Source organism: Crotalus tigris, unplaced genomic scaffold (assembly GCF_016545835.1).
Source record: "Crotalus tigris isolate CLP2741 ecotype Arizona unplaced genomic scaffold, ASM1654583v1 scf7180000018750.1061991, whole genome shotgun sequence".
Lineage (NCBI taxonomy): Eukaryota > Metazoa > Chordata > Lepidosauria > Squamata > Viperidae > Crotalus > Crotalus tigris.
This window is the reverse complement of record NW_024097182.1, coordinates 465,282-478,200: the sequence shown is the minus strand read 5'-3', so window position 1 is coordinate 478,200 and position 12,919 is coordinate 465,282. Positions and strand designations below refer to the sequence as shown.

At 36.6% G+C, this 12,919-nt stretch overlaps 1 protein-coding gene across 1 annotated transcript in view; it reads left to right on the top strand.

The window, feature by feature from the left end:
• The first annotated feature begins 7,321 nt into the window (after positions 1-7,321).
• Positions 7,322-12,919, top strand: part of LOC120313635 (protein eyes shut homolog) — a 304,352-nt gene continuing 298,754 nt past the window's right edge. Inside the window, exon 1 of the mRNA XM_039355733.1 lies at positions 7,322-7,535. Within this exon, the coding sequence (XP_039211667.1) occupies positions 7,475-7,535 (61 nt within the window). The 5' untranslated portion in view covers positions 7,322-7,474. The remainder of the gene's footprint in view (positions 7,536-12,919) is intronic.

Below are 12,919 nucleotides of genomic sequence, written 5' to 3'. Positions count from 1 at the left end.
CTGAACTCCCATGACATGGAAGGTAGCACTAAATCCAATAATCCTAACCAGAATATTTGAGGTTTTATAGAACTTGCAACCTTATCTAAATCTAGTTCAAAATGTTCACGCATACAAAATGTCCCAATCAGCAGTGCTTCTGATTTGTGAATCTTCATTTTATTTGTCCTTATCTGATCAAAAACTGCTTCCAAGAATTGTTTTGCCTTGTTGGAATGGGATGAGGGTAAAGAGAAACTGAGTGGCATACCGTTTATATATTGATGACTCTTCAATCCAGATTTTATCTCCCATTGGTTTCATATAGATGTTATAAAGCATTCAAGGAAAGACAGTAGCTGTCTTGGAGATGAAAGAGCTGGCTTCATCTTTCCACAGTTTCTGAATACCAACATATTGGAATAGAAGCAACCTTTCTCGCATATCTTTTTACCATACCTATATACTCCTAAAAACTTTGTTTGTCTGCTTGTATCTTGCAATTAGCCCAGAGAGTGCATCATACCACAACAATTTTTGAATTAAGGAACTTCTAATCCACTCATTTAAAGACTGCATAAAAAAATCTGAGACCCATTTCAAGGGTCTTCAGACTGCTTTTATTCACAAAGTTGTGATCACTGCAGCAACCCCGTGGTCATGTGATAATGATTTCTGACATTGCCTGCCAACTTCCCACAAGGAAAGACAATGGGGAAGCTGGTAGGAAATCAGAAGCTGCTCCCACTCCTATTGCTTTTTTTTTTTTTTGCCTACCTGTGATCATTCTGTTTATCTGTTTACTTGTATAAATATTGACCTCTTATTGGCGATCTTTTGGCACTACAATTATTGTTCTATTTATGATATATACTCTTTTTAGATGATCATGAGATCATCCAGTATTGGGATAAAAAAAATGTGGTCAGCCTAAAATTTAATGTTTATTCTGGTCACATCAGACTGTACTATCTTCCTCTCAAAAGATGATCCAATGGATCGTAGATTGTCTAGTCTTTTACTAAAAGTTGACAGAGTTTGCAATGAACTGGAAAAACAAAACACCCTTGCAAACTGTGCACAGAGTTTTCTTAACATTCCTCAAATAAATTAGAAGAAGAGAAATTCCTCAAATATTTCTTTTTTTACCATTGGCCAGCTTTTCTCATGAGTTCCTTTACTGTGAGTCCCCAAGTAATAGCAGTAGCAACAATTATTGTGTTACTAATGCAGCAACCATTTTTCTAGGTCAGATGCTATTGTTTGGCTGTTATTCAAAGAGGAGAGGAATGCTGACTATCAACATTTGTTTTAAACTGTGAAGCTTGAGAGAAAATCCTTTCTATCCTGGGGATATAGGATAGTGAGGAAAGGAGACATTTATTTTTCCAGCAAATTGTCCCAGCTCTAATTTCACTGAAATGTACGGTAATTGTTCTTAAAAAGCCTTGAAAACTACATGTCTGTATAGAATGCAACTGTCTGAGGAGGAGGGCATGTCACTTGCTATCCATACACATATCTAGGATAGACAGCTGAAGTTTATTAAGGCAACTGAGTTTTGGATATCTACCAAGGCTAATCAAAGAGACTAAAGAAAGTTTAGATGGTGTAATTAATCCCGCAATGCATATAGTCACAGTGGGAAATATTTCTTCTTATACATGTTCCCTCCCCCCCAGCTCGTGCATGTAGGTACTGAAAGTATAATCCTTATCTACACGTTTCCATATTTTTATTGCTCAAGAGGGATACAGTGTCTTTAAATGCACATTGCAGAGTTTATTTTCCATACCTATCTCATCATAATGATTTCACAGCAGTTATATGCTAATACTTTTCTCCAGCTTATTGCCAAGCATTAGGCTGCGAGAAAGGAAGTAATTTGAGGAAAGAAAAAAATGTCAACAAAATGGGAAGAAATTTCAGGCAAAGTTAGATTTAGAGTAAATAAAATATAGATGAATATTCCATTTACACAAAACAATTTTCTTATTTGCCAAGCCCCTGGTGAGGCTGTTTCTTTAAATGACATAATCCAAGAAGTGTTAGAGTTTTTAATACATGTTTCTTTAAAAATAATGGCAACAATGTGTTCATAATGATTCCTGGGTCAGTCTTTTTTCACTCCTTCCATTCAATCATACCTGAGTCTCGGTGATTGCCTGGGTAAGTCCCTGCAGTTTTCTTGCAAGGTTTTTCAGAAGTGGTTTACATTGCCTCCTTCCTAGGGCTAAAAGAAAGTAACTAGCCCAAATCCACCCATCTGGCTTTGTGCCCAACATGGAACTAGAAGCCTGGAGCAGAGGTGTGAATAATCTAGTCTACTTTAAATGGCCATTGGGAAGCCTTTAAGTAGAATAAGAGAGTGATAAACCTCTGCCCTTTTTCTGTTTTAGCATATAACATGGGTGTCAAACTCGCCACGTGACGTGTGGTGACTTATCCTGATTTTTTTCCCCATTGCTGGAGCTGGGGTGGGCGTGGTTTTGGCATGACGAATCTGGCCTGCAAGCCGCCAGAGTGATACCCCTGGCATATAACATTTAGATAAATGCAAGTTGTCCTCATTTAGCAACTGCTTGTTCAGCAACTTTTCAAACTTGCAACAGTGGTAGTTACAACTAGTTCTCAAAGTTCCAGCCATTACAGTGACCCCTTGGCATGTGATCATGATCCAGGAACTTGATTTCTGACCATTGCAATATCTGGTGGTCATACCATCGTGATTTGCAAGCTTCCCTGTTGGCTTCCCACAAGCAAAATCAATGGGGAAGCTGGCCGGAAGTTGGAAGTTGCAATCAGGTGAGGTCCTCACTTAACAATCTGCACTTAATGACATTACTTCCTTAAGTAGGAAACAAGATGGTACCCTACTCCCATTCCCTGTAAGAAGCCAACTGAAGCAACATTTCCTGGAATTAATAGATGACCATTTGATGTTGTACGATCATATGATCAGTACAAGAAATACTATAAAAAAAGTCATTTCAGCAGACTGCCCCATGTTACTTTGAGTATAGGAGGCTTTTTTATTGTTAAAAGAAGAAAATGAAGTGAAAAATAGAGTTTTAAAACAAAGTTTTTAAAAAGTGCAGAAATCTATCTAAATATACCATAAGGGCAAAATACTAGTATAATATATAGGCATCTAGAGGAAGTACAGTAGTACAATGGGCACAAGAGAGACCATGGATGGCACAGGTAGTTTGCAAATTTGATACCATTCTGATTCCTGCAACATTTGTCCTATTATTCTGCTTAATGGTAGGATCAACCCTTATTCCCCCTTATGAATCTTTTCCTCAGCTACAAGGCTTAGATGTTTTCCTTTTCAGGAACATAAACATATAGCACCTGAATATAAAATTTGTGCCAAGAATAAAGGAGAATCTATTTTAAATACCTCTTTGCTAAACATAAAGCTGTATCTTGGCAGTACATTATGAGAATTTACTTTACACCATCATTATCACTGGAATAAAATGATAGTTACATTTTTCCTGGTCTAAAAAAAACCTTAGTTAACCCTTTTATGTTAATGACTAATGGAAAAAAAAAAACACCCTTTCCTTTTTGACTTGACCTCAATTTAGGAACTAAATATTCTAGATTCAAATGCAGTTTGATACATTGGAATAAATTATTGGTGTGCTGCCAGAGAAATACAGGATGTCTAATTAATAGCACACTTTTCCATTTCAGAAATACAACACCAAATGTATTCTAATGCAGATGCACAGATGATTTTACAGTGCATTTGTGTTGTACCTGGGTTTTCCAGTAGGCAGTTTTAAAACTTGGCAAATGAATGCAGAGAATTAGTTGAATTGATTTTAACCATGCATTGGGCAACAGAAATTGGAATTAAAGGTATCCAATCAATGTGGTATAGTGCAGTCATGTAAGCAATGTTGTACAACTGATCAATAAAGCTGCCCCCAATGATCTTTAATCATATTGGACTAATTTATGAGAACAATGTGAGCATTACAAGATTTCTTCTCTGAGAAATATTAAATCCTACACACTTGGCAAGAATCTCACTTGTAGAATTGTTGATTCTTGTTGGCTGTTACAGTGACAGGAACAAAGCAGCAGCAATAATTCATGGAGAACCAGCTTTCAGGGAGAACTAGCTTCTGTAAAGTTTTCCCATCAGTTGGAAACAATCTCTGCTTTCACCCAGATTATTTAGGACAGTTTCCTAACAATGGACCACCATTCTTTTATCTTCCAGCCTGCTCAGGAAAGTAGTTTTCCAACTAGAGATGGCTAGAAGAGAATATTTGTAGATGAGATCATCCCCAAGTTTTGCTCTTAGTTGGAGAGGCTCGAATCTTCACTCAGATGCAGGGTGATACAGCTTGTTGTGCTCAGAGAAGTTATTATCAAGAATCAAGGATCAGATTTTAACTATGCATAGTGTCAGTGTTAAGATAATGTTATACTTAATGGTATCCATGATCTTTTGTTGGTATCTAAGACCTTCCTTAATTCAATATCTGTAAGCTGTTGTACAATGACACCCAAAATTCTGACCTAAAAGTTTTGGAATATAATAGAAAACGGGAGAAATTGATTTAAGAAAATATATCTTCACATTTTTTCTGAAAAATGTTATTGCAGAATAATATTCTTTTCAGTATTAATCATATCTTTGCTATATGTTTCTCTTCCCAAGTCACATTAATTTTACTACTTTCATGAGTCAAATTTGAATCAGTTTTTGTCTTTGCTACCAAACAGAAGTCCAAACTCCATTTTTTTTTTAAAAAAAAAATGTCCTGTTTGTAAATCAGCTTCTTGGATTATTATACCAATGTGATCTCCACATTTTTAATAGTTCTTGCATCAGGCTGTTTTTACATTTGACTAATCTGCCGCAGCTGCTCTCTCTAAATCAAGTTATTAAAAGTTGTTAAGCTGCAGTAATGCCACAAATTGCTTAGATGTGCTCCTAAATCAGGTAGCTGGTTTACTAGGTTTTTGTAAACAAGGATTTTACAAAATGTTTTTCTTTCCTATATTGTTGAGACAAGGTACTAAACAAATGATAGTGCCAGATTGACCCCTTGTGTTCAGCATTATAGCCTATTCTGTTGCAAACTACCTATATGGGTGACATATTTTATTCTCTATATATATAATATAAACTTATCTATTAAGTATACAACTGATTCTGAATCATAGTTATCTACTTAAATAGATAGAATGTTTAGAAAAGGCATTTGAGGATGCTCTTATACTCCCCTTTCCACACTTCTCACAGTCATAATTAGATAAACTACAATGATTTTCTATTTGTCTGGGTCCCTATATTTGATGCCACTCAGTAAAATTTATGGCTACCAACCCTTTCTATAGACAAACTAGGAAATGGAAATAGATATGTGTGCCACCAAAGCAGGAAATATATATTGCCAACCAAGGTGTGAATTGCGTGGTCCTCTCTGCAGGCTGAAACCAGGATCACCCTTTTCAAAGCCTTCAGAAGAATTCAGAAAGACTAAAAGCATTTGCAGTGGAGATGTGCTTTCTTCATCTATATATTCTTGCTCTTCTGTCTAGAAGATGGCAACTAAATGGTGATGTGGTGGCACTCTTACAGCCGGAGTTGGGTGTCACAATGCCTTCTGGTATTTTATTGAATTAACCACTCAAGTGTCCTTCCCTCAAAGAAATCCTGTCAGTTGAAGAATAGGGATCTGCATCTTTCAGCTGCTCCAGCCAAGATGTCAGGTACCAAAAATAATATCTGGGAATTGATTGGAGCTACACATATTTGCTACTTGCTTTATTTAACGTGTAACTATTATGCACTGATTATGGAGAGAGATTAATAGTAATAATAATAATAATAAAGTTGGAAGGGATCTTGGAGGTCATCTAGTCCAACCCCCTGCTCAGGCAGGAAACCCTATACCATTTCGGACAAATGGCTGTCCAGTTTCTTCTTAAAAACTTCCAGTGTTGGCGCATTCACCACTTCTGGAGGCAGGTTGTTCCACTGGTTAATTGTTCTAACTGTCAGGAAGTTTCTCCTTAGTTCTAGGTTGCTTCTCTCTTTGGTTAGTTTCCACCAGTTGCTTCTTGTCCTGCCTTCAGGCGCCTTGGAAAATAGCTTGACTCCCTCTTCTTTGTGGCAGCCCCTGAGATAAAACTAACACCATTGGTACAAAACATCAATATGATATGCTCTTAAGACATGATGATGGTAGGGATAGTGATATTATTTTCAATCTATGTTACAACCTTAAGACCATTTTTTTTCTCTTTTCAATCCATTTATCACGGACCATTTATTGTGGCACCTTTCATGCAGTTGCACATGAGGGATTCAAGTACACCGCAAAAAGCATGGTGCCATAAGGAGAGTCACTGTGAAAAGAATAACCTAATTAAAATTGTGTGACTAATCTCTAATGTCTAATTGAGAAGTATGTATCTGGAACTTGATAAATTTGTTTTTGGCAGTCTCATGAGTCATCATTTTCCAACAAAATAAGTTACCACCACAAGAATCATGGCACTGCTTATGGCTTCTGGCTTACAAGAAATGCATGAATTCTTCTACCACCAAATTAAACATGAAAAATATTATCATACTTACAATCTGTAACCTTTTAAGCTGTGTATAGCTATCATGCTGTTTTGAGCACAGTTTGTTCAAAATAAATACTTTTTGTCAAATCTTCTACCTCTCCCTTTAATTTTAAAGGATGGAGAAATCCTTACAGTACCTCCATTTATTTGTCAGTCACTTTTTTACTGAATGAAACAACATGTGTACATTGTTTGGATTCCACAGGTTTATAGATTTCTCTAATCAATGCTGTAACAGGAAATGTAGATATCCCAGACAGGGAGACTGATTACTTCTTTCCAGTCAAATAAGCCCATTACCTGTCCTTCTGTGATTTAGGAAAACATTATCAACAACAAATGTTTATTAGGCCTTTACATGGCCTTCAAAACACCTAAAATTATTGATGACTAAAAAGTAGGCAAAAATACAACTTCATTAAATATTAAACAGCACAAATAATAGTGGAATCGTTAAGATTTCTGCTAATTATCAGTAGTAAAATTGGGCAATATGGAAGGATACCACAGAGAACAGAAGTAACTAATAAGAATTATGTTCTCTACCAGGGCAGTTTGTTAAATTGGGATAGATGAATGGCTTACAAGATTCCCTGCAAAGAACACAATAAAGGTGTTTGTGACTTAGAGACTCCGCAGAATTGCAGGGCAGCACTGATTGTTATGGGTATTATGTTTACCTTATATGCAGGTCTATCATTCATCTCTTATATTTGTTTCCTGTGTCACATTGCTACTCTATGATTCATCTCTATTGTTCCTGTAATACATTTCCTGTTCCTATTGTATTCTCATTCTCTAAAAAAGATGGCTTCTGCACAGTGATGGCTTGTATTGTATTTACTTACTCCACATGAAACATGATGAAGTTACCTAGTTGGGTACTGAAATGTCTGCAAGAAAACAAAATCAGAAAGGACAAAAGTCCCCACAGAGTTTTCTCCATATAGGTAGGTAGGTACTTGAAAATACTTTTCCTGGCAAAAATATGAAAATAATTTTCCAGTTTAGATGTTTCATTGAAAAATTCATGGTTCTGGTGGCTAATTTTTACAAATAAGTCAATGTGGCAAATATATCCAATATACTTTCTTCCTCTTATTTTCCCCACAACAATCCTGTGAGATAGGTTGGGGGGGGGGAGAGAAAAGACTTTATTCTATAGAACAAGATTACCTTAGTTACTTTTTATATTTTAGTTATTTATGTGAGGTACTTTGATACAGATATGCAGAATAACCATGTAATCGTATCAGAAATGGAGAAAGACTCAAAAGTCATACAAAGTAATAATGGAATGATAGCCAAGCTCCTTCAGGAAGAACTATACATGGAAATTATATTGTACCAGAACATTTCTGAGTTGTTAGTAACTCTGTCTTGCTGGGTTGCAGATATGGTCTGCTTTGGGGCATCACATGTAAATCTGGGAATCATAAAGATAAAAATGGCAACTACCTCCAAACTGACAGATAACTTTTCCTAGCTGTTTCAAGCCCTGGAACTGAAATACTCCATTCTTATTTCCCAGCCACATCAACCAGAACTCCCTGCTCAGGAAGAAAAGCAGCTATTACAAAATACTGCCCCCCCCAAATGCAAATCCTTGCAGTCAGCCCAAAGGAATATTACAACTGATAGTAATGAATACTGGTGAAAGATGTAGCAGCACAAGTAGCATTACTCTCTAAATCTGGTCACAAGACCCTTTTTCCTTCTCTTTTTTTATAATATGCAGTAAATCAAGTATTCTGGGCAATATGAGCAACTGTATGCAGTTTTCATCCATTTTATTGGTTCAAATAAAGGTATCACTATTATTTTGCATAGTTTTCTATAGGTATTGGAAATGCTTTAGTCCAGTGATGGCAAACCTATGGCATGCGTGCCAGAGGCGGCACTCAGAGCCCTGTCTGTGGGCACGTGTGCCATGCCCCGGAGATGGCGAGGGACTGGCCCCCGCCACCCTGGCCCCACCCACCCAGTCTGCCATGACCACTGTAGCCACATCCACCCGGCACCCGGTGATAAATAAGTGCGTTTTGGGTTGCAGTTTGGGCACTGAGTCTCTAAAAGGTTTGCCACCACTGCTTTAGTCTCTTGAAAATGTCACAGGAAGTAAGTTTGGATATTTCTTTTTTTTTTTAATTTTATTTATAATACAGTTAAAAAGAAACAAACATTGGATTTAACGTGACATTCCAGTATATACATTCTTATCAGATTATTCCACTTTTTACAATCAATTCTTCATCTCTACATATACATCTAAGTTTATATACAATGCTTATTCTAAAATAACATACATTTCTATCTTAACATTCATCTTTAATCCCAACCGTCCTCTTCAAATTCCTCCAGCAGTAAAATTTAAAGTTTGGATATTTCTAACTTTGGTTCATATTGGGTTCCTCACAGTGCTGGTTTCTGTTTTTCTTTTTGAAAATGATTGTCACTGATGGTTAAAGAAGAAAAGGCTTAAGTGTCTGAGTGCATCTTGGAGAACACAATTCATTTTTAAGCATTATGAGCAAAGAGCATATAGGCAGAATTCCTGCTGTCATAAACTCACTGAAGCAGAGAAGAGGAAGGGGGCCCATTCCTTTTATCCTCATCTACTTTTCCTTGCTTAGAACAACCTAGCAAAAAAAGCTCTGAACTACTAAGTACTGTGGTTTTCAGCAACAACAACAACAACAACAACAACAACAACAATAATAATAGAGTTGGAAGAGACCTTGGAGGTCTTCTAGTCCAACCCCCTGCTCAGGCAGGAAACCCTACCCCATTTCAAACAAAAGTTGTTGCATAACTGAACAAATTACACAGACACTGAAGCAGGAGTCATAAAAGAAGGGATATGGAGAAGGGAAAAGTCACACATTTGTCCACACATTCATGAGTAAAAAAAAAAGTTTCAAAAAAGAATATTTGCAGCTCAGAGTTAAAATGTGGGGTCCTTGGTGCTCTCTGAGCTTGGTTGTTTTCTTGTAGATGTTTCATTATCCAAACTAGGTAACATCATGTTACCCAAACTAGGTAATGCTAACAGGGCAAGCTACTAGAATATAAACTGAGAGCAAACCCTACCCCTTACCAGTACTGATGGTATTACCTAGTTTGGGTAATGAAACAACTTCAAGAAAACAACCAAGCCCAGAGAGCACCAGAGACCTCTCTCTCAAAAGAAAGTTTGCATGGGACAGAAGAACCACATAAGGATCCTAAGACTTAAAACAGTTCCTTTAGTGACTGTTCAAAGTTACAATGGCACTGAAAAAAAGTGACTTGTGACCATTTTTCACACTTACAACCTTTGTGGTATCCCAAATGTGATAGAAAAATTAAGCTGGTTGGCAACTGGTTCTCACTTATGACTGTTGCTTGTGATCACCTTTTGCGACCTTTTGACAAGCAAAATCAACCGGGAAGCCAGATTCACTTAATAACTGTGTTACCAACTTATCAACTACAGTGATTCATTTAGCAACTGTGGCAAGAAAGGTTATAAAATGGGGCAAAATTCACTTAACAAACGCCTCATTTAACAATGGAAACTTTGGGCTCATTTGTGGTTGTAAGTTGAGGACCACCTGTATCAAAGTTCAGCTGATTGCCAATTCAATTCAGCTAGTTCATCTTGGCTTTTTTCTTGGTGGGAAAACAGTGTACGGCCCCTTTTTTTACACAGATAGAGTCCCAGAATTCCTGGGCATTCATCTAAATTACTTGATTTACAGGATTTTGGCATTCTTGTTCCAGTTCTTGAGTGAATTGCGTGAATCTTCTGGGTGGCATCTGTGAAGGAAAAAAAAATGCCACTACTATTTCTGTGGTGCTTTCCCCCCCCCCCTTATTCTCTTGTTTCATTAAAGTGAAGGCAAGGGACCTTTGGCTTTTCTGTGACAGCAAGTTCAGGGACAGCCAAAGTGCTTTGTCTCTTTTTGTAAGTTAAGCTCCTCTTTTAACATTCTCTTATTCGTCTTCTTTTGTCTATTGTCTCAGAGCACTTTCACAAATCCATGGTTTGCCACCTCTCCCCTTTCCAATGCAGAACATCTGAGTAAGGGTATTTCATTTTTTTAGATCATGAGAGCAAAAAGACCAGATTACTGATCAGCTAAGGAGCAAAAGAGGCAAATGTTTATTTTTTATTCTATTTTGCATGAAGAAGACTAGACAAGAGCTGGTTGTTTCTTTCTTTTGAAAATCAAAATTATGCCTATTTGTTAGAAATGGCTCTGTCAAGTTCACAATGCCTGAAAGTTTGATCTAACAACCTATTGTGATTTCCCAAGCTGGTCAGCTGGAAACATTGGACACTGAGTTCTTGAATTTTGCAAAGAAGAGTTGAATTATGCGGCTTCTGATTCAGCTGAAGAAAAATTAGAATTATTGAATGAATTCAAGCAAACATGCTTAAATTGTGTAGTGCAATTTTAATGCATTTCTATCCAAGAAAAATTAATGTATGCATTTAACAATTATATTTTAAGTGAAACCATTATTAGTTTGCAAAACAATTGTTTTAAGACAAACTGGTTTAGTAAGTGTAATCCAGTTTTAAACCCATTGGCTGAAATCACTAGACCAACTAAACCAAGTCATATGGCCTAGGAAAGAGTAAAATATGTGAATATCAAATATAAGTTTTCTGTTCCATAGAAAATTTATTAAATGAAAAAAATCAGTATTTTTTTCAGCTATTGGTGTTGAAATGAAGCTACTACACTTTATGCTAGATTAGTTCTCTGACAGTATATTCTGATGACAGTAACTATACTCATGAACTTACATGCTAGTTCATTGCTAGTGTCTAAGGAACCAGAATCTCTTTCTCATCCCTTACCTTAGCTCTGAATATTAAAGCAAAGGTTACCTTTCAAACTCCCTTAATAGTATAGTAGTTGATCATTTATATTATCTTGTATGCAGGGAATAAACAAATGTAATTGTTTCCAAGGATCTTAAAGAACATCAGAGTACTTGTTTAAGCCTTATGTCCCTTAGCACTCCACAGCTAAGTGACAATATGCTGGTATCAAATAACTAAACTATAAATCCTGGTCAAAGAGTAAATGAATGTGCTTTGGGGATTAAGAACTGTAAAGGCAATCTAAGAATTTTTATTTTGTGGGAGCTTGGTCTTAAACCCAAGATGGACAGATATACAGGTAATCCTCGAGTTATGACATGTTATGAGCTCAAAATTTATGTTGTTTATGTTGTTTATGTTTATGTTGTTAAGTGAAACATGTGTTAAGTGAGTTTGCCCCATTTTACAACTTTTCTTGCCACAATTGTTCAGTGAATCGTTGCATTTGTTAAGTTAGTAACATGGATTCTGGATTCCCCATTGACTTTGCTTGTCAGAAATTCAAAAAAGTTGATCACGTGATCTCAGGATTCTGCAATTATCATAGATATGAACCAGTTGCCAACCATCTGAATTTTGATCACATGACCATGGGGATGCTGCAAAGTCATAAGTTTGAAAAACAGCCATAAGTCACTTTTTTCAGTGTCATCGCAACTTTGAACAATCACTAAATGAACTGTTGTAAGTCGAGGACTACCTGTACAATGAAGTAGGTCTTCAGAAACCATACTTAATTCAGCAACAGTATACATTTCTCTTTGCCCATCACTTACATCACTAACACTGTCAAAACTGGCAGTGTCTGTAAAATGTTTGTGTTCCTACCTGAGAATTACCTGACATATACTTGCAGCAATTGTAAACTTCATGAAGAAAAAGGATTGGAGCAGAAAAATGGCCAGACTTCTTCAATTGCTGAGAGAAAAATGAACATTTGTCAGATTAAAAAAAAAAGAGGAGGCATTAGAACAGGAAGTAACTGTCAGCAAGGCACTCAAAGAAAGGAACAAGCTCAGTGGAGTTCAGCAACTATAAAAGGCAACGAGTCTGAAAAGATATGGAACACTTCTAGAATTCAAATAGGTTTCAAGTCCTCATAGGAGAAGATAGGGAAAACAGGATAAAGTACCATGGATCCTTTAAGAGCACAGACTATGCAACTATATCCTGCAAGAAGGCAAAGAAGAGAGTTGCAGCAATTGGGGATTCACTTATCTTCACTTTTGGAAGAGTATCAAAAACTGAGTAAGAATAACTAGCTATGTAAATAATGTTGATGTCTTGGTTTTTAGACAATGGTCTGTGCTTTTCAAATTGCAGTCTGGATAACCCTAGGATTCTATGTGAACTTGATGGGATTCCATAAGAGATAAATGGCAAAACAAAAACAAAAACTAAATTTGAACCCAGTCAGAGACATCCGTATCCAGGGAGTTTTTGCTCTCCTGCAAAAAC